This window comes from Trichoderma virens, assembly GCF_000170995.1.
Source record: "Trichoderma virens Gv29-8 chromosome Unknown TRIVIscaffold_80, whole genome shotgun sequence".
Taxonomy (NCBI): domain Eukaryota; kingdom Fungi; phylum Ascomycota; class Sordariomycetes; order Hypocreales; family Hypocreaceae; genus Trichoderma; species Trichoderma virens.
This window is the reverse complement of record NW_014013669.1, coordinates 219716-240760: the sequence shown is the minus strand read 5'-3', so window position 1 is coordinate 240760 and position 21045 is coordinate 219716. Positions and strand designations below refer to the sequence as shown.

The 21045-nt window shown below is 52.7% G+C and overlaps 8 protein-coding genes across 8 annotated transcripts; 4 read left to right on the top strand and 4 right to left on the bottom strand.

Annotated features, from left to right (window-relative positions):
• Positions 1-313: 313 nt before the first annotated feature.
• On the top strand, positions 314-1939 carry TRIVIDRAFT_83372 (uncharacterized protein; the record flags this gene model as incomplete). Its single annotated transcript, XM_014099033.1, has 3 exons — positions 314-545; positions 615-1191; positions 1253-1939. 3 exons carry the CDS (start codon positions 318-320, stop codon positions 1717-1719), a joined length of 1272 nt encoding a protein of 423 aa, XP_013954508.1.
• Positions 1940-4500: 2561 nt separating this feature from the next.
• TRIVIDRAFT_181161 (uncharacterized protein) lies at positions 4501-7168 on the top strand (the record flags this gene model as incomplete). Its single annotated transcript, XM_014099032.1, has 5 exons — positions 4501-4666; positions 4899-4964; positions 5756-5803; positions 5870-6474; positions 6533-7168. The coding sequence occupies 4 exons, from the start codon at positions 4961-4963 to the stop codon at positions 7166-7168; spliced, it is 1293 nt and encodes a 430-aa protein (XP_013954507.1).
• A 1289-nt stretch (positions 7169-8457) lies between these two features.
• Positions 8458-9499, bottom strand: TRIVIDRAFT_81132 (mitochondria fission 1-like protein; the record flags this gene model as incomplete). The annotated part of the gene is made up of 4 exons (XM_014099031.1): positions 8458-8848; positions 8926-9019; positions 9086-9104; positions 9230-9499. The coding sequence occupies 4 exons, from the start codon at positions 9246-9248 to the stop codon at positions 8519-8521; spliced, it is 462 nt and encodes a 153-aa protein (XP_013954506.1).
• Positions 9500-9859: 360 nt separating this feature from the next.
• TRIVIDRAFT_48413 (uncharacterized protein) lies at positions 9860-10523 on the top strand (the record flags this gene model as incomplete). Its single annotated transcript, XM_014099030.1, has 2 exons — positions 9860-9886; positions 9951-10523. 2 exons carry the CDS (start codon positions 9860-9862, stop codon positions 10521-10523), a joined length of 600 nt encoding a protein of 199 aa, XP_013954505.1.
• Positions 10524-11084: 561 nt separating this feature from the next.
• Positions 11085-11816, bottom strand: TRIVIDRAFT_48663 (uncharacterized protein; the record flags this gene model as incomplete). Its single annotated transcript, XM_014099029.1, has 1 exon — positions 11085-11816. The coding sequence occupies one exon, from the start codon at positions 11814-11816 to the stop codon at positions 11085-11087; it is 732 nt and encodes a 243-aa protein (XP_013954504.1).
• A 2154-nt stretch (positions 11817-13970) lies between these two features.
• Positions 13971-15284, top strand: TRIVIDRAFT_48331 (uncharacterized protein; the record flags this gene model as incomplete). Its single annotated transcript, XM_014099028.1, has 1 exon — positions 13971-15284. One exon carries the CDS (start codon positions 13971-13973, stop codon positions 15282-15284), a length of 1314 nt encoding a protein of 437 aa, XP_013954503.1.
• Positions 15285-15378: 94 nt separating this feature from the next.
• TRIVIDRAFT_231140 (uncharacterized protein) lies at positions 15379-17462 on the bottom strand (the record flags this gene model as incomplete). The annotated part of the gene is made up of 4 exons (XM_014099027.1): positions 15379-16079; positions 16180-16998; positions 17062-17150; positions 17372-17462. The coding sequence occupies 4 exons, from the start codon at positions 17460-17462 to the stop codon at positions 15618-15620; spliced, it is 1461 nt and encodes a 486-aa protein (XP_013954502.1).
• Positions 17463-19833: 2371 nt separating this feature from the next.
• Positions 19834-20619, bottom strand: TRIVIDRAFT_58728 (uncharacterized protein; the record flags this gene model as incomplete). Its single annotated transcript, XM_014099026.1, has 1 exon — positions 19834-20619. The coding sequence occupies one exon, from the start codon at positions 20617-20619 to the stop codon at positions 19834-19836; it is 786 nt and encodes a 261-aa protein (XP_013954501.1).
• Positions 20620-21045: the final 426 nt, after the last annotated feature.

Sequence of the window (21045 nt, the reverse complement as noted above, 5' to 3'; positions counted from 1 at the left end):
AGTCAGGCAGAATGCGACAGGGATCCGCGAAATCACGTGCAGCTCATCCAAATTGCCGACAGCCTTATTGGTGGGCTGTTGATCGGGGCCTGATAGAGGGGTACTTGTTACCGAGCATATACCGAGTCGATCTGCCACCTAAGCCACAAGTAGCCTCTTAGCGGAACGTCATTCTGTGCTCGATTGCCACTCTCGGAGCTTTCATCAGTGATCTCGGCGCATCGGTGTCTGACATTCTTTACGGGTATTCAATTACTTGTTCTTCCCGCAATGCTCCGAGTTTTCTCTCTTCAACCACCCAAACTTTGCATCTCAACATGGCGTTAAGGCTCACCACACAGCAATTCTCCAAGGGATTGTCAAGGAGCGCAGCAGCTCCTCTTGGCATCTCTAAGCTCGCCAATCATGCCAGACATTTGGCCACGCCCGTCCATCCTGTGACGCAAGATGCGACTGGCTCCAAGGGACCAACGGCCATGGTGTTTCTCAACATGGGCGGGCCTTCGACACTTAACGAGGTCGGAGACTTCTTAAGTCGACTTTTTGTATGTATACCTTGAATCCAATGCCTTCTTCAATGCTCAATGCGCTAACCTCGAGGTGGGATACACTAGGCTGATGGAGACCTGATTCCGTTGGGCAGGCTTCAATCATACATCGGGCCATTGATCTCAGCACGAAGGACGCCAAAGATCCAGAAGCAGTACGACGCCATCGGAGGTGGCTCCCCTATTCGAAAATGGTCAGAGTACCAGAGCGAGGAAATGTGCAAGATCCTAGACAAGATCTGTCCCGAGACGGCACCACACAAGCCATACGTCGCCTTCCGCTATGCGGACCCATTGACTGAGGAGATGTATCACAAGCTGTTGGCAGACGGCTTTGGAAACGGAAAAGGTGGAAGAGCGGTGGCATTCACCCAATATCCGCAGTACTCTTGTTCCACAACTGGTAGCAGTCTCAACGAGCTGTGGAAGTGGCGGCATAGACTGGAGGGCAAGAAGGCATCGGAAACTGGCAATGGTACCATTACTTGGAGTGTCATTGACCGATGGCCCACTCATCCAGGGCTTGTGGAAGCTTTTGCTCAGAACATTGAGGCAAAACTAGCCGAGTACCCAGAGGAGCGGAGGCGCAATGCCATTCTCCTCTTTTCAGCGCACAGCTTGCCCATGGACGTGGTCAACCGAGGTATGACATACGCTTGCGACCCTTTTTTTCGTCATTCTTCCCAAACTTACCAACCAAACAGGCGACCCATACCCCGGCGAAGTTGCCGCCACCGTTCAAGCCGTGATGGAGCGACTGAAGTTTTCTAACCCTTACAGATTGTGCTGGCAGTCTCAGGTCGGTCCGAAGGCTTGGCTGGGGCCTCAGACTTCTGACACAGTGGAGAACTATATCGAGAAGGGCCAGAAAGACCTGGTCCTCATCCCAATCGCATTCACCTCTGATCACATTGAAACTCTGTACGAGCTCGACATTGAGGTCATTGGCGAGAGTGGACACACGGACACGGTCAAGCGTGTGGACAGCTTGAACGGCAGCCCCGTGTTTATCCAGGCGCTTGCTGACCTCGCAAAGTCTCACCTTACCTCCGGCCAGGCGTGCTCACAGCAAATGGGCCTCCGGTGTCCCGCATGCAAGAGTGAGAGATGTGCCGAATCTAAAAAATTCTTCGCCAGCCAGCAAGCTGCAGTTTCGGCCGCTTCGGCTTAAAAATCTTGACAATGGACAAGGAAAATGAAAATTGGACATGCTTGGGGATTCTTGGAGGGCGTGGTACCTGTAATATATTTCACCAGCCTACTTTTATGGTATGATTACTTGAGCTCGTATATACAAGCAGCATCTCGACTAGGTAGGGCTGAGTGGCGGGAGGCTCTGGACTGCATAGACGTGGATAGACTATAACTGGCACTCGCCATTACATAAACGCACACCAGACCTTGCTGTCACGGCGAGGATCCCTCGGAACGGATCGTGCGGCTCCAGACTCGTTCAGACGCTGGGGGAGAGGGCAGACAGGCTCGGCTATCGCGACTTGCGAGCCCATGCCTCAGCGTCTGTGTGGCCCTGATCCAGACCCACCGGAGCTCCATACATGTGCAAGTGCTTCGTATGTGAGCATCAGTATCTGGTGTATTATACGAGGAGACGTTCGTGGTAGTACAAGTACGAGTACATGCGAGCTCCCGTCAACTGGCGGACATTGCGGTATCGTTGCAATGGATGGGATGAAGCAGAACGCGATGCCAGCCCATCATATTCCGGTGGTTGGTATCTCTGACGTCTAGCTGCAGATGGAGGTTGGAATACGATGCCGCCCCTCCGCATCGCTAGCCAGTCATGATGAGCTATGGTCATGTCGCGAATGTTCCGGTGATGCCACCTACCAGTCTGAGAAGGGGGTGAGAATCCCAAATTTCTGTCTACTTTTTATAGTAGTGTATCTAAGCAGAACGAACTGGATATGGAGTCAGAGGAAGGCAGTGCGCTTATATGCTGAGCTTGAAGGAATATTCACTGCTTGTCTCACTAATACAGTAATCCACATACTGCTCCATCCAAGTAAGCAGTCAAATAGCCATCAATAAGAACCACTTTCCGTCGTTGAGCATGTGGGGGTTTGTTTGTCGTGTGGGGCGTTCCCAGACAGTTCTAATTTCGCCCGTCGATCATGTGTGTCTCGCCACAAAGAGGGAGGCAGTCGAGTTGTCAGTGGCCGACGACAGTATCGTGTGGATATCGTGTATCTGCAGGTGTCATGCACTCTGTCAGCCATGTTTATATATGTGGGATATGTTTAGGTGATATACGAGATTGGTGGACCTCTTATGTTTACCACTTTTGCTATCTGCCAGCTTACGTGTTAGTACATGTACAATAGATCGTGAAGAAAATCTGTGGATCAGTGCTCGAGTGGGCTCTCGGCAGCACATACAAGTGCTGCAGAAACCGTAGATGGTCAATCTCGAAATCCAGATCACAGTACTCTCCAGCTTCCATCCCCAAGACATCAACAATACCCGTATTTGCCTGCATTACTGGCTCATCGCAGTTGATGGGATGATTTACCCTACAATTCCCAAATAGGCAACCCTCTGCCCCTTCATGTTATTAGGCACCGCGTCGGATATTAGCCTCTACAAGGATGTACGAGTAGGCAGTTCCCGGCAGGTTTTGGCTTGCCAGCGAAGCGGTTTTGGTTGTTTCACAGGATTGCCACTTTTGCGCTGGCGGCACTGCCATTGTTTCCTCCCATCCAGTCAAACCCGCGTGTGAATTTCTCGGGTGCCAAAGAGCATATGTAGGGCGACTGTCTCAGTCCACAGAAGCCTCGGGATGTTTGCTGCAATTCTGCCGTCCCGTCCAAGTCGACCTGTCCGTGCCCGCGGTGTTGAGTCGAGTCCCTCCCTTGTGCAGTGCAAACAAGCAAGCAAATGAAGATGAGCTTTGCCAGCCTATTAATAGCAGGGACCTTGCTCTGGGCATGAAGACGGCTTGCAGCGCTGGTACCAGTACTGCGCGTCCAAGTACAGGCGCCCGGCAGTAATACGAACAAAGGAGTAGCGAGTGTGCGGAGCAGTGTGGAAGAGAAACGCCTGGAGCTCCTGAAATTAAGTGATATACATTAGGTGCTACCGGGAGCAGTTGTACCTGTACTCGCACTCGTGCCATGCCTGTCGTATCAGCGAGATACCCAAGCCGTCCGTCATGCGACCCTTAAGATTTGACTCGAGCATTCCCAGACGAGGCCGCAAATTTGCTAGAGTTTGATGCCCGCCCAAGCCTCGATCCACAGGCCCGCGCAATGGGGATCGCAGCCGTTCTGCATGGCGTTTCTTCTTCAATCAGGGTTCGCGCCAATGTACCGAGTACATCCAGCTATGGGGGCCCCTCAACGCTGGACAGCAGTGATCGCGTCTCTACTCCGGAAAAGCCTGGAAAGGTACCTGGACCAAGCCCGATCCGCCGCAGCGCCACAGAGCGGATGTGTGTGGCTCGTGCGAAATCAAAAGCTGCGGCCAATCAGCGGCGCCCGACGGCGAGACATGCCCTGCACCTCTGCTAATTGACCACCGCGCCAGGCCATCGGTCCCCTGGAGGACTAGTCCCGCTGCGGCCTAGCCTGCTAATGCACCCCCTTTTGCCATTGATATTGACCACGCCAGGTTGAAGCGAGCAGTGCTGCTGCTCATGGGCCACAGGCTGCTCGTGCAGCACAGTACAGGTACAAGTACAGCCTACAGGTAACGGGCGCCTTATTGGTACCTGGTATTGAGTCGTATTAGCAGCTGGGAGCAGCAGCTGGCGTGGTACGAGTACTCATACCCCGAGCCCCGCGGCAGCCACTGCACCACTTCGAGTACCGGTACTCCCAGCCAGTGGAGTCGGCCCCCTGGGAGGCTGCCAGCAGCTGCTGCACCAGCACAAATTCCTCCCCGTCATCACCCCCGAAATTATCTTCCTCCTGCTCGTCCTCAACTGGCCTCATTGCACTTCACTTCTTCACTCTCCGTCATTGCTACTTCCTCTCCGGCTGGTTGAGCACCTTGACATTTGTCCTTCAATTCACCGCGGTCGTTTCTGCCTCTTGATCCCATTTCTTCGAACCCATTGACACGCGTCGTTATCTGCTAGGGTCTCAGCGCATTTCTCCTTGGTAGGTCGTTCCCACGGTTGAATCCCCGTGCACGCCGCCCACGATGCCTTCACAGCGTTCCCGGAGCAGACTGGCGCGGCGAGCATCTGCCTCTTCCGACTGCTTCCACCTGCTGCGCGCGCGAGCTGCCCCGGGCCCTGAAGCCACCGAAGCTGCTGTCCACTCGTGGCTCCTGGCCGTTTGCCTGCGCTTCTCCTCCCTGAGATGGCCTCACAGCTAACCAATCGCGCAGAATCTCGTCCCTTCTTACCATTCTTTATTAAACTTCCTTCGGCCGCTCCTTATACATCAATAATGGGTAAGAATCTTTCTTTCTTTGAGCTATGCGTGGCCATGTGTGTCCCGTCCGCGAGAGGGGGGCAGGAGGCTTTCTGAACGTGCCACGAGGCACTTCACCACGGCAGCGGGCTTGAGCAACACAAAGCATTGGCGCCTCCTTTTTTCCCACGCACAAGCAGTTTTCGCGCTTTGCTCCCCATAACCACATTCGTTGCTCGCCATCTACTGTTTCTTGGGTCGCTTTTTTGGGCAAAACAACATTTCCGTTGCTTCAAGTACAAATTCCTTATATCCGACTTTTGTAATCCGGCATGACTTTCGATCTGGTACACCATGTCAAATCGCGGGCCCGCAGCCTCCAGCTCGACAAAACTGCCCTGACGCCGGCAATGATTGCTTTGGAGCAGGTTGCAGCCCAGGCCCAGGCAACGAAGCGACTTAGCGGTTTGCCAACGGGGCAGAACGCGGCTGTCCAGTTCTCGGTGCCTGCCTTTGTCCCAGCGGCCATTCGCCGTTACCGCAGCATGCTGGAGGTTGACGAACCGCCTAAACTTGGACCATGGAGCCCCATGTCTTACGAAGAGCTATACTCAAGCCCCATACAATCTGCCGTGGGGTCGGATGACGAGCCAAGCTCTGACCAGTCGACGAGATCGTGTTCTTGGAATATACATTCGCCGGTGACGGTTGAAAGCCAAGAACCTGATTTCTCCAGTCAGAAGCCTGCGCCCTGCCCTCCTGCCCGGTCACCATGCATAGTTCATCTCATACAGCATTCAAAATGTGGACGCTAACCTTTGTCTTATGCAGCTTCCAACGGTGCTGATTCACCACAGGGCGTTGCCTCGCCACCTCCTGGTACGTGTTCTGCCTCCATTGCCCCCTTTGCCAACACACCTGTATTTTCTAACATGAGCGCCACAGCCTCCCCTCCCGCTGTTTCTGACAACAAGAACATTGTTCGAAGAAAGCTGACCGGCTATGTTGGATTTGCCAACCTTCCCAACCAGTGGCACCGTAAGAGTGTGCGAAAGGGCTTCAACTTCAATGTGATGGTTGTTGGCGAGTCTGGTCTGGGCAAGTCGACCCTGGTCAACACTCTTTTCAACACCTCCCTGTATCCTCCCAAGGAGCGCAAGGCGCCCAGCCTGGACATTATCCCCAAGACTGTCACTATCCAGTCTATCAGCGCCGATATTGAGGAGGCCGGCGTTCGTCTGCGCCTGACTGTTGTTGACACCCCCGGCTTTGGCGACTTCGTCAACAACGATGAGTCTTGGCGGCCTATTGTCGACAACATTGAGCAGCGTTTCGATGCCTACCTCGATGCTGAGAACAAGGTCAACCGAATGAACATTGTTGACAACAGAATTCACGCCTGTGTCTTCTTCATCCAGCCCACCGGCCACTCCCTCAAGCCCCTGGACATTGAGGTCATGCGACGCCTCCACACCAAGGTCAACTTGATTCCTGTCATTGCCAAGTCCGACACCCTGACGGACGAGGAGATTGTCAGCTTCAAGGCCCGCGTGAGTTTTACTCTTTTCTCGTTGCAGTGATTTGGTTTGCTAACCAGCTTGTTTCTAGATCTTGGCCGATATCAAGTACCACGGTATCCAGATTTTCGAGGGCCCCCGATATGAGCTCGACGACGAGGAGACGATTGCCGAGAACAACGAGATCATGTCCAAGGTTCCTTTCGCTGTTGTTGGCGCCACCAACGAGATCAAGACCGCCGACGGCCGCAAGGTCCGCGGACGTGAGTACCCATGGGGTATCATTGAGGTTGACAACGAGGAGCACTGCGACTTTGTCAAGCTTCGACAAATGCTCATCCGAACGCACATGGAGGAGCTCAAGGAGCACACCAACAACAACCTGTACGAGAACTACAGAACCGACAAGCTGCTTGCTATGGGTGTTTCGCAAGATCCTAGTGTCTTCAAGGAGGTCAACCCTGCCGTCAAGCAAGAGGAAGAGCGTGCCCTGCACGAGCAGAAGCTCGCCAAGATGGAGGCCGAGATGAAGATGGTCTTCCAGCAGAAGGTGGCGGAGAAGGAGAGCAAGCTCAAGCAATCAGAGGAGGAGCTCTACGCACGCCACCGGGAGATGAAGGAGCAACTCGATCGCCAGCGCCTAGAACTCGAAGACAAGAAGCAGCGCGTCGAGAGCGGGCGGCCGATAGAGAAGGAGGGCAAGCGAAAGGGATTCTCACTGCGATAAACGGCCAGTGGTCCCGCCCGATCGATCTCGAGTTGCGAATTGCTTTCCTGCACGATCAATATCAGAATATCCATGATGTCCATACAATATCTGCTCGACGCCTTTCCTTTTCTCTTTTCGATTCTTTGTCTTTTTTTTGTCGCCGCCTTCTCGCCACTTTATTTTAATCATAAACTCGTATAATCGCCGCCAAGAAAAGTTTGTCTTCCAGAAGGGGGGGCAAGGAAAAACTTTGTTATGAAAACTGGTCATGCAGCATGGAGAAAGTGCAGGACTATGAAGCATTGCAAAACTTGACTTGGTATGGTGGTCGCAGCCAGATGGGGCTGACGCTGCTCCTCTCGAGAGGGGCGTCTTTTTACTTGTCAGAGCCTCATGGGAATCGTCCCAGGACTCGGCAGGCAGGGCGATGCTCTAGAGGGAGAAGTCGCCAGTAATGTCAGGTTGTCCCCTGCCTTTGGAGCAGTTGTTGGGAGGGTTGGGGCCGCCGTGCGAAAAGTCACTCATTATTCATTCCCTACACGATCGTCACACTTACGCTTTCCTTTGAAATCTATGTCGGGCAAGATATGGCCGAAAATACCCTGCGTCTCCGTCTTTTTCTCTCGCCACGCCTTTCGGATAGCTCTTTGTTGCCTGTCTGGATGGAGCAGCGGACTGCGGATTTGAATTTGACTGGAGCAAATGGATGGCTGGAGGAGGGTTGAAACCGCAACTGTTGTATTTTAGTCGTGTGATTGACGTCTCAACACACGATGGTATGTCTAGGCTTGTTTGTCGTATTTTCCTAGCTAGTTTGATTTTACAGTCTCTATTTCCTTTTTTTTCAAACATCTTGAACCCTGTGCGCGTGAAATTAAACAATGCTTGATTCTCTTTTAGCTGCCTAGCTGGACGCTGCAGCTATTGTATGTATAATGTATCGTACAGGTACTTGCATATCCATTTGCGAATTCGTCCATGCTGAAACAAGCATTCCTTGAACTATGCATATTTCCATGAAGTGGATCATGAACTTCCTTGGTTTCATATCCTAGCCAAACTGGTGACCTTTTCAAGCATGAGTGCGTTCAATGATGCGTGATACAAATTATGCTGGCATGGCTTGCGAAGATCCAAATATGAGTTTTGAAGAGCAAAAGAAGAGAAGGGTGTGTGGTTTTTTTTTTCTTTGGCGGTTCCATGGTGGCATCTGCCTAGGTAGTTTGGTTCGTCTCGGTAATCTCCCCCTTTCATTAAAACCTGCTGTATTTCATTTCATTTTCCCATTTTTTTTCTGTCTTGATTCTTTTTTTCTTTCTTTCATATCTCGTTTAAACTTGATTTAATGTCGTTTCATATTAGCCAACTTCACCTCCGTTTCGCATTCCGCAGCAAAAAGGCGCCCACGACACCGGCGGCGATGCCAATGCCGCTGATGATGGCAACACCCAAAAGGCCCTCCTTGGCGACCTTGTCGTCGATGAGCTGGCGCAGGTCGGTGGCCTGGAGGTTGGCGGGCTCCCTGTCGAGGAGGAGGTCGTTGTAGCGGCGGGCCTCGCCGTAGTTGCCGAGCTTGTAGTTGCCGAGGGCGAGGTAGTAGAGGCATTCGCGGCGGCGCTCGGGGGAGACGCGGAAGATGTCGGAGAGGAGGCGGACGCCAAGTTGCTGGTCGTTGCGGTTGTTTGATTTGACGAGGCCCTTTTTTTTTGGCGCATTTGTGAGTTTTTATTCCGTGAGGGATGAGAGAGCAGTTTAGGAGGAAGAGGAGAGCGAACCCAGGCGTAGTTAAATTTGGTCTGGACGCCGACCATTTCGCCTTCTTTTTCGAACTGGGCGCGCAGGACGCTGAGCTCTGAAGGGTTCAGAGGCCTATACAATTGCGTTTAGCTGAGAAGGATCGGATCGCGCGATGCGACGGGGGAGAAGAGGACGAACGTCTCTGCGTCCAGGGCATCTGTCATTTTGAAGAGCGAGTTAGTTAGCTATGCGTATTCCGTTGTAGTTTTTTCGGCATGATGGTTGGAAAGGAGGAGGAATTGCAGCTGTTGCGCCGAGAAAGAGACAGGAGCGCCGTCTTACAGGGGAGTTCTGTAACCATTTTCGGCGTTTTAAGGAACTTTTGTAATGATGGCGGCGCAAAAGAGTTCGTTTCAGCTCAAGAGAAGCGACGACGTTCGAGGGAGAGGCGAGGCGCAAGACGAGGACAGAGTCGCTGTCCTGCAAGAAGGAAATCTGAGAGAAGAGGGAGAATCGAGGAGGGGGAGAGAGGGGGGAGGCGAGGAAAGACAAGACAAGAGGAGAGAGCAGGGGAGAGAAACAGCTGGAAGAAGAGCTGATCGAGGGCCGTTGGCGTAAGTATGATTGTTTGGTCTCGTGAGTTTGCCGATGCGGCTTGGCTCATGGGAAAAGCAAGCTTGAGCCGAAGTGTGGCTGGTGGAGGAGCTTTGCGGGTGTGGCTGAGGTGGGATGACGTTGGCGAAGGAGAGGAGGGGTGTGGCTTGTTGACGGGCAAGGGTTTGGTCGTCCCTGGCGACAGGCTTTAGAGTCTGTCTGGTTCATTAACATTCACTCGCTGAATCTTGATTTTGGGGGGGTTTCACCAACTAAATACTCTGCTAGCAATCATATGCAACCGAATCACGAGCTACGCATAAAAGAAATCATATAAATCATCTTGGAGATTCTACACGCCATTGAGCAACCGCCACAATGCTTCTCGCCGAGGATCCAGCTACTGTACGTTGACCCAGACACAAACAATCCCAGTTGACTCGCCCAAAACTGACCGGCTCGCCCGCAGCTCATCCACCACACCATCAACAACTTCAACATCCAGCCCGACAAGCTCGCCGTCAGCCGCATCGCCGAATCCCTCTCCACCCTGCAGCAAGCCCGCGAGCTGCACGTGCGCGACTCCGACTCGACGCTCAAGCGGCTCGCGCGCCAGCTCAACACCATCAACGCGCAGCACGACGAGCTCATGTCCTCGCACTCGTCCGCCGACCACGCATCCACCATTGCGCGCCTCGACACGCACAAGTTCCGCGTCGCAAAGGCCGCCTCCGACGCCGAGATGGAGGCCGAGCGCCTGGCGCAGCAGGCGGCCGACCTGGCGGCCCGGCTGCAGGAGCTGGAGCTGCAGGGCGTCGACGGCTCCGAGGAGAGCCGCAGGCGGGATCCCGTCGACGACGAGGTGCTGCTGCGGCTCAAGGTGTACCGCAGCTTGGGCATCGAGATTGAGCGCGACGAAAAGGACGGCGAGTGGGCGCGCGCCGTGGTGCGGAATGATAGGAAGGGCGATGTGCATGTGGTGAACATGGACAAGAAGTTTTCGCGGTACTTTTACGCCAATTACTTTTGGCAGACACTGTGATAGAGGAGGATACGGGAATTTAGTTTTGGGGTTTTGGATCGCTGTGGGAATTGCTTTTGTTATTGTCTTGGGAAAGATACCATTCATTTCGAGGAGTTGGAAAAGTGCTGGTTTGGACACGGCGTTGAATACTTGTTATACGATGCATTATTGGAGATTTATTACGACATGCGAGAGCAAGGAATGTCACATACTGGAGAAAAAACCATGTATTAATCTCATCATGGCTATGTGAATACTGTAAAGCAAAGGAAAGAAGAGCAGAAGCAGTAAAAAATTCACACTATAATTTACAAATTTGAGTCGCATGCCTATCCCTCCCAGTCCGTAAACGCCGAATCGGATATCCATTCATATCAATCAATACCTTGCCATGAGAACACACTTGAGCCATATTCCCACCAGTAAGAAAACGAATGACAGGGCAGCAGCCATCCGCCGTCATGAAGCCTTAGACCTTTGGTTCCGGGGCCAGTTTAGCGATCCAATTTTCCGTTTCCCACATTCGTCACATCGTAAATGTCTGCTGCAATTCAACGCCTGCCGTACCAGAACCCGCAGTTAGAGAAGGTTCCTCTTGATTGCTTTGGAAGACATTGTCATGGGAAAGTAGCCGTCATTCTGGCTGGAACCGGGCATTCCCAGGCGCGGAGCAGAGGGCGCTCGAGCCTTGGAGCTGTTTGGAGAAGCCGTTGACACCACCCTCTTCTCGGGGCTACGGGCGCGGCCCTTCATCATGAGGAAGCCACCGTCTGCCGCGCCGGTCGGGCCGCCGGACAAGGTGCGCCGATGATTGCGGTCGTGCAACCGGTCAGGCAGGTCGGAGCGCGAGTTGATGGTGGTCCAGGCTTCGTCATCGTCGCCCAGCCGCCATCCGCCGACGCCTTCAAAGTCTCTCTCGGCGCCGACACTGGGAATGAGGCCCAGCCCAATGTCGCTGGCGGGAGTTGCGGATCCGGCCGAGTAGACGGAGGAACTGAGTCTACGGCGGCGATGCCTCTTGAGCAGGGTTGACGAGGCCGAGGGACTGACGCTGTTGTTGCGGCTGTTGATGGACGACGACGACGACGGAGTTCGCGGAGGTCGCAGATGAGCCTTTGTGGCGCTCTCGGTGAGGTGGGACAGTGACTGCGACACCAAAGAGAGCGCAATGTCGAGGTAGACGACAAAGACGCGGAAGATGAGGATGGAGAAGGCGAATGTGGTGGTGATGCCGGCGAAGATGGCCAGAGGGATGGTTGTGATGAGGAGGAAAGGCACGACGCAGGCGTAGATGGGATTGAGGAGCGCCATGGGGATGCGAGAGATTAAGCGATTGCAGGGTGGTGATGGCTCATGACATGGCTTGTGGCTGATGCGGGTTGAGTTGCTGTGGCTACTGATGATGATGATGGCGACGGTGATGGTGATGGTGAGGATGATGAAGAAGGATGAGTTGTAGTGGCAAGTGGAGAATTGGTGGTTGTAAAATGCTGTGGTATCGAAGGAGCACGCGACACGCCAGAGCAAAATTAATTGTTAAGCCAGAATAGATGTATGTTTATCACAATGGAAGCCAGGCAAAACACGAGGAAAGAAAGGAGAAAAGAAAAGACAAATCCCAATCGAGTCGCTGCACTCGTGGACTGGATGGTAGCACGAAGCAACACAAAGTTGGGGGCGGACGTTAGACGAGACAAGGAATGGAGACGATGGAACAAGCAGCAGCACGGAGCGATTAAGTAGTGGGTCGGCTTGATAAGGAGGAAGGGAAGAGGGAATCTAAAACATAACAAGGCGAAAGAGGGGAGAGAGACTCGGTTAGATGAATGGTGGCGGATGGTCTAGAGGGAGGCGTCAAGGTGTGCGGCATTGATGTTTGGGAGGTTTAGAAATCCAGGGTTGCGTGCAGATGGATGGACGGATTACTGATGCGGTGCCTGGAATATCACATGTTTTTTTCCCCTGTGCTTGGCCGGAACCGGGGTATATTAGAGCACTAAAGCCAGCCTTGTATAGGTAGGTAGTAGCTGTAATAGTACCTGGACATTGCAGAACACAGGGCATTGAATAGGAGACGAGTGCCTCTCTCACGCTCCAAAGGAACAGGCAGCCAAACGAAAGGAGGACCCAGAACATGTCGCATCACACACACCTGCATATTTGGCGTCGCATCTTGCGCACGTCTTCATCTATCATGATTCAACCGCGAGTGCGGGGAAGCGCCATGCCGCGGCGTGGCTGCTTGGTGCTTATTCAGGGGAGGGTGCGAAGCTTTCGGCGGATAAGCAGCTAACGAGGCGTAGGAGAAACTCGGGATTTTGGCATTGGTGAATATGATGTGAGATGTGTGGCGATGGCATCAAAATGTCCATGCCGTGATATGATGCTGCTGCTGACTCTGTGCTGGGTACCGGTATCTCGATAACATCAACACCAGACAAGGCTGAATGAAAGATGAGATGAGATGAGATTTGCGTCCAGAGTGGATCGCCGGCAGACGGCCGCTCATCCCCGCTTTCTCCACCTCTACAACGGTTCGCGATTCAGTAGCAAGACATGCATCTCAGCTCTGTTGTTGTCTCAGTCAGCCAAGCAGACAAGGCTGATTCATCATCACTCTTCATCACTTAATCAGCTACACTCATAGCTATAGCTAGTATTGAGAGACATCTGTATGACAAATGGGGGGAAGGGCTATTCAGCACCCCAGGTGGCTATCCAGCACCCCAGCGACTAAGAGTTGTTCCGAATGGAGTAACAACGTATAATGAAGATCTTTCATCACCGTCTATTACACAGTTCCTGGAGTATCTGCCGCTATCTGCTACTCTCTATATATTCCTCTAATATCTGCCATCATTACTACCTAGGCCGCTTTAATTTTAAGAATGGGATGCTGAATAGCGAACGTGGGGTTCCGGTGCTCTATCCCCATAAAAACAACCTACCTAAGCCTCGCTATACACTACTGCATATTCTAGCTCACTTACGCCTACATATGTAAACATAGCGTAGCATATTAGAATATTTTGAAAATAGAGAATGGCTACTTATATACGAGTATATATAATATACCTGGAATGCTTAGATATAACGCTGTAGGCTAAGTGCTGCAGGTTAAGCGCTGCAGTCAAAGCCCGCTATAGGCGCCCCCGGAGGGTAATAATATAATTCCGCCTTAATCAATCCCAAAGACCTTGATCCAATAAACTGATCGCGATCTATCTGGGTGGCCTCGCTCTATCAGGGTAACTTTAAACGAATGGGAAGACCTTGAACGACCTAGCTGGCCGCGATCTATCTAGGTGATCTCATTCTATCAAGGTAGCTTCAAACGAACGGGATAACCTCGAACGATCCGGTTGACCTTGATTGAACGGAATGACCCTGGTCGGCGCAGCTGCTTTGCTTGCACGCCCTTATAAACGCCTTTAGCGGGCATCAGACTTGTATCAAGCCACAGCCATGTGTCAACACCACCAAACCCAGCCCGATGATGCGCAATCTCAACATCCACCAGTCAGACCGGTCTACAATGATGCTTTTCCGTGGCATCTCGGCGCCTTTGACGCGCACTGCCATCCAACTGACACCATGGCTTCTCTCGCCTCTCTCGCCACTCTGCGCACCCGAGTCCTGGCCATCATGGCCACTCGCTCCCAGGACCAGCAACTCGTGGCAGAGGTAGCAGCCGAGCATGGCATTACAGATTCACTCTCCAGCTTGACATCAACTTCGGATACCGATTCAGCCCGCAGAGGATGCAAAGTCGTTCCAGCCTTTGGATGGCATCCCTGGTTCTCCTACCAGCTATATGACGACTCCATTCCCAATCCTACATACAGCCTCCCCAGCACCGAGGATTCCAATACTTCTACTGAAGAGGATGCCAAAATCGCTCATTACAAAGCCGTTCTCACTCCCTCTCCCCAAGATCCCTCTTTCCTCTCTTCTCTACCCACCCCAACCCCCTTATCATCCCTTATATCATCCACTCGCCAATACCTCACTTCTTTCCCTTTTGCTCTTGTCGGCGAAATTGGCCTCGACAAGGGCTTTCGTCTTCCTCAACAGCGCCTCCCCGACGATGATTCCTCTAGAGATGAGAGTCTCACTCCCGGCGGACGCGAGGGCCGACTCCTCAGCCCGTTTCGCGTACAAATGCAACACCAGCAAGCCATCATGCAGGCGCAATTGCGGCTAGCAGGAGAAATGGGCAGAGCCGTCAGTGTGCATGGCGTACAAGCTCACGGCGTCTTGTATGACACAATAGCGGCTTGCTGGAAAGGCCACGAGAAGAAAGTCTTATCCCGTAGAGAGAAAAAGAGGATCGCCCCCGGCGCCGAGGAAAGCTCATCCTCTTCTGATGACGAGGACTCCTCTTCCGAAAATGACGACAGCATGCGCAGCAAGGAGAAGAGAGCAAAGAGGAAAATCGGCGGAAAGCCTTTCCCGCCGCGGATATGTCTTCACTCCTACAGTGGCAGCGCCGACATGCTGAAGCAGTGGCTCCATCCCTCGGTCCCCTCGACCGTCTTCGTCTCCTTCTCCATAGCCGTCAACATGAGCACTGACGGGGGCAAGGCGAAGCTGGAGAGCGTCGTGCGCGCCCTGCCGGACGACAGGATCCTCGTGGAGAGCGACCTGCACATGGCGGGCGACGAGGCCGAGGGGCTGCTGGAAGACATGTATCGGCTGGTGTGTGAGATTAAGGGGTGGGATCTTGAGTACGGGGTTAAGACGATAGGGGCAAACTTTGAGAAGTTTATATACGGATAGATGGGGGTTTTCTTTTCCTTTTGAATATCATACGTATACCGATGAACACATTATGAGGAAGACATGCCACTACTCTTTAGCGTTTTTAACACGTAGTCAATATAAATTAAGTGTTTCTTATTCAAAATATCTTGAAAATCGCGTCGTCTATTGCATGCTTATTTCATCCTGTCCTCCCGGTAGTATATAACGCCATTGTCCAACCAATTTGACTATTATGGTTTGCTTGTTTTTGTTTGTTTGTTTTTCTTCACAATGATTATTATAAGTATTATGATATGAATCCCTTTTTGGATCCCCAAACCGCTCTTGTCCAGAAAACGGAGTATGAAATCAACAGTCGCCAGGCCTGTTATCATAATACCTCTCCTCTACCTCGTCGTAGGCCGGTGGGCTCACATCCTCGGTGAACCTTGGCGGCTGCGTCTCCTCACTCGAAGTCGTCGTCTCCTGAACAGCAACCAGGTCGCTGAACACAGAGGCTGCCTCCTGGAAAGACGCGAGCTCGTCCTCCATCGAGGTATCCTCCTCTTGGAGCATCAGGCGTGTCTTTTCGTTGAGTTCGATGCGTTTGGGCCGGATGAGGTCTCGGATACTACAAAAGAAATTCGTGGTGCCGGTTCGGCGAGATTGTCTTTCGGCACGGCGCTGGGCGCGGGCTTCACGGCGGCATGTGCGGCTGCTGTGGCTTCTCGCGCGGCGGTTGTGCATTCGTTGGCGGATGGATCGGAGAGCAAAGAAGAGAGCCAGGTGGAAAGTGAAGATTATTGCGAAGAGGGGAAAATAGGTGACGTTCTGTTTGGCCAGCAATTAGACTCCATCGCATTCGAGTTTGATCTTCATATGATGGGGGCTTTGGGGGTTTAGGAGCTTGAGAGAAAATCAGACTACTTACCCTTGGAGAGTGAGTTGGTGTCAGTCGTGTAGAGTTGGAGTCGGCATCGTCCCGGTAGTAGAAAAAGCGCTGTCCTCCTTGACCGTCCACCTGCATACTCACCACAACATCCTCTTGCTTGTGGTTAGGATGAGGGTGGTGAGGACGATTGCCATGCTCGTGATTGCGATGACGATGATGATCACACTTGGGAGGGAGTCCAAGCACAGAGTTCACCCAGTGCTCCATGGTGCCCCGAAGAGTAGAAGATGCCAGTTTGGCCGTCTGGTAGAATGTTTGCAGGTTAAAAGCCGTTGGCGAAGGCCGCATGCCCAGCTTTTCCAATACTTTTCTCTGCTTAGCCTTGACGTGTTCTCCGAGTTCGCGCATCTGGGTTTCCAGCGATACGATGTCTCCAATGTCTGCCTTGATTTCGTCGTCGACTTCTGATAGGCCGGTGAGGGTCTTTATCCTATTCAGCACCCTCTCTTTATCGACCCGAGTAGGAGCATGGCCTTCGGTTGTGTAGACAACTAAATCTCCCCCCACGTCGTAGACCTTGACGGGGGTTCGCTGTCTGAAGCTCGTCACAAAGGACGTCTCGGGGACAGTCTCCCCGTCTAGCGAGAGGATCGTCACCGTCAGGTCCTGATCCCAAGGCACTCGTCGTGCGTGCTCTCTGCAAGTAAAGTTCCAGCTCGCAGTGACGGTGTGGCCTTCCAGGGAGGCAAAGGTCCCTTGGCCGGTGCCGTTGTCATCTTGAGAGAGGAGGAATCCATCGATCCTCACGTTGGCTTGACTGCAAGCCTCTGAGGATTCCTGGATGTCAAGATTGAATACCTTTTGCCGAAGAGATGGTGTGAGTTGATTGTCATGACACTAAAGCATGCTGAGTCTTCTTACCAGAGTTTGATCGACTGTCTTTGCGTCTCTGGAAGCGCTGGTGTCTACTACAGCAACGGCAACGGAAAATGAAGATTCAGCCGGAACACCTGTTCGAGTAGGAAGGAAGAGACGAGTCAGTAATAGGCATCGATGAATGAATGACTGTGTTGTGTTCGGATAGGGTACCCATTCAGGGCAACCAGACTTTGGCCACCCAACCACCTGTTTGCCTCTCATGCTCCTCGTTTTGTCTCTCTCCCCGCCACAGTTACAATACAATACAACAAAATACAATACAATACAATAAAGTAAATCATGGCATACACACCTCGTGATGATACCGGATTCGTCGGCAGAGGCCTCGTCAACACGGCCGTTGGCGCCAGCATGAGCGTCGCCGCCTTGCTAAGACCACGCATTGTGGATTCCAGGCAACGATCTATCGGACGCCGTTCGTTTACAACAAAACACCAACGAAACGACCAAAACAAGAGTCGCAAGGAAAAAACAATGCTCGATGGTAAAAAAGAATAAGCTTAAAGAAGAAGCCTAGAATTACTCCGCACAATGTAAAAGATAGTGCGACCTGAGGAGACGCGCGTCCAAGTACGAAGACGTTGGGAGACCAAGGGAGAGGGGAGGGAGGAGGAGGAGTAAGAAGGGAGGGCTTTTTTTTTTTTACACCGTTCTCCTTCTTCTGCCTTATTGAGGCTGCATTGCAACGGCTACACGAGACTAATGCTCCTGCTGCCGTACGAGCATCGTGAGGGCGCCTTACTGGAAGAAGCAATCAAGATGCTCCATCCAAATCGGTCCACGTATTATTAGGCGTATTAAGACTGGCATTCCGGGGCCAGAAACATTTGATGTCTCCCTTGGAACGAGGCGCAGCGAGGGAGCTGATTTGAGGGCTTACGGGGGACAGTTTGCTCGTACGGGCGGAGTTCAGGCGGCCGAGACGGTTCTTTACTGGGGACGGCAGGCAGTTAGCCCGCCTTGGGCGGTTGCAGTGAGTGCTAAAGCTACAGTGGCCGGGGCCTGTAAGCACCTTGATTTGGGATCATGGACTGGATGTGAGATTGAGGTTGGTCATCCATCCAATCGATTGTTTCCTAAATATCTGCACTCAATTGCTTCTTCGACTGCCGACAGATATTCTTCCCCGGCCTTCAATTCAAGCGCAACAAGCATTCTTCTCGGCTACTATTTCGAGACCTAGTGGGATACAGTACGACTCAGTTCGCGTGGGCAGGGGCTGTCTCGCAGCTGAAATGGAGACCCAACAGGTCTCAGAAGGACGCCATCCAGCGAAATGCTATCCATACCGTAACCTACCTTGCTTCGGGTCATGTAACCAAAAGGACCCAAAGTTGCATCTAGGCTGCATGTCGGTAATCCGGCCAGTGGCAGATGATGGCATCAAGGTATTCCGCCTCTCCCTTTTCGGCCAACGTCCGTGACGCCCTTTTCGCAGGCCACCCGAGCTCTCCCTCGGCCATACGAGCATTACCAAATATTTGTCTGTTCCAAGGGGAACTAGGCCAAAGAGGAGGCGAGCCTTGCTCTCCAGAGGGACTTGACAGGCGGGAGCCTCTACTCCGTATGCTGCCCTAAAAAAGGCTTGGCCTCGTATGGCGACGATCGAGAATCCGGTCCTGCGCACCTTTATTGGACCCAGCCCCGTCGTCGACGAGAGGCCAATCAGTTGAGCTGAAGCCGGCGTCTACCGGCCTCGTATCGTCAGCAGGTTTCAGAGAAAGAGAGCATAAAGGGCCTGTGCCTGGGCTCCTTCTCGCCGTTACTGCCAAATGCTGCAGAAACCGCCTCTGCTGCGCCGCCTCGTCGAAACAAGTTCCCAGTGGCATCCCGGCTCGCCCGACAAGCCATTAGCCGATGAACCCACTGGTTTCCTCTTCTTTGGCTGGAAAAAATGATTTACGGAAAGCATGTGCCGCCGAAGGGGCGTCTGTGCGTCTGGATCTCCTTTCGCGGCCGACGACGAATGATAGGCGAGACGATTCGCAGTCTGACGCGAGGATGGCATCAAAGCGGGCAACGCAACGTGTTCAGGTGAGCTAACCAGGTGGCGGCAAGCCAAGCGCAAATAGTCTGCTCCGGAGCAAGCAAAAGCTTTCAACACGATGCGATACGATGCGATGCGATGCGATGCGATAAGCTATTGCTTGGCCTCGCCATCCTCCCTGTCCGCTTCGTGATCATCGTTCGTTCTCGACTGCTGCCAGATGCAGCTGCCAGGTTCAAGCTGCATCTTAGTATCGCGTAGCCGAATGCCAAGGCACGGGCAGACAAACAAGCTTCTTCCCAAGACCGATCTGGCGTGGCGCGCAGCACCCTTACTCAGGAGCTTATACGAGGTGTCATCTCTGCCTGGCTCCACAGAGCTAATGGAGCAGAGGGCTTTCGTTTGATCAGGATCATCTTCAGTGTCAGGCCTGTTGTGTCACTAGCACGGCGGTTGCGGAGTACGCCGTTACCATAGCCACACGCTCTACCGCGCCTGAGACGGGCCTTTATTGGTGCCATGCCCAAACAAAACGCTGGTTTCGTGCTAACTAAGCCGACATCCGGCCCTGCTTGCCGTGTCTATGTCACAATTCATGTTCCGCGGAGGCCGTTTGATTTTATAGAGCCGCAATGGTTCAATTCCATCTGCCTTTGGGCTGGGTCGAATGCAAACGCCTTGTGTAGAGGTGGTCCTCTCGTCATTTCCCTAAGAATAATGGATTATGGGCCATCAACTGCTTGCCTGCTCCTTTCCAGCGTCGGGCGTTACGGCCACAGCTCCGTTGTCTTCCACGAAATCCCAGACTGAGACACTTCAGCCCTGTGGCTCCATCTGCGACCTCTCTTAGGGTCCGACAACTCTATCTGGTCAATCTCCTCGGGCATAATGACCAATACCCGAAAGTTCCTCCGTGCTAGCTCATCGTTTACATCGTCGACTTCTTGTCCCAACTCCAGGCCAGGTTCGGGCTGCTGTGTCAGAGGAGTGCCGGGCAGTGGATTTCGGAACGAGCCTCTCATTATGGGACTCAGGTTTCCAAAGCTTGCGGTAAGCTCTCTGCTCCAGCTCCATGCATCTTTCTGCTCATCGTCTACAGCCCTCATCCAGGGCTGCAGAGCAGCTCTTACAGGTGCAGCTGCATCCAACTCGATATCCGGACCAATCACATAGGCACGGCCGCGGAACCGCCACTGCGTCCTGGCTTTTTCCATCCAAAAGACGGCTTCGACCGGACCTCCGATAGCAGACTGGACCTCTGACGCCGAAGACGGCTCACGGCTGCTGCCGATAAGCTCGGGGACTTTTTCCATGCGCACGTCCGTCGTGATAACAGGCAAGTCGCTGGCGTAGACGGCTGGGTTGAGCGGCGCCGGGTTCCTAGGATTGTCTGGCAAAGAAGCCCACATGCCTCGGAAGACGACAGTCCTGGCTCTAGGCACAAACTGATTGCCATCGAGGGGGTGGAGCGTGCTCAATGTAAATGTTGGACTGCCCACCTGCTGGATGTGTGAGAGGAATGTAGAGCGCCACGGCGCCTCGTAGCTGGCCATTGTGTGGCTTAGGTGATTGAGAAACTGTCTTGTGCGTCGCACAGGTGTCGTAGGAGTAGTCATGAAGATTGCTCGCCGTGTAGGAGCGTGCTCTATAACTTGTCTTGTGCGAGATTATTGGATGAATCCTAAGTGAATGAGGCGATTTTGGGGAGCTGTATCTGGACCCACTTGTAGCACCTGATGTCTGCTTGTTATAGCGATTAAGCTCACTAATACTCCGTAGGCTCGACTCTTATTATCTACCTAACTACGGGACCTTCTATGGCATATCAAAGTATCATTTTCAAAACGATTTTTTTTTTCTTTCAATTTCCAAAACAAGGACGAATCTAGCTATATGTTGTCCCCCAACGTTTTTTTTCTCCATTGGCGGCAAATTGTGCTTCCATGCTGTTCCTTGCAGTAATATCTTTCTTTCCTTGA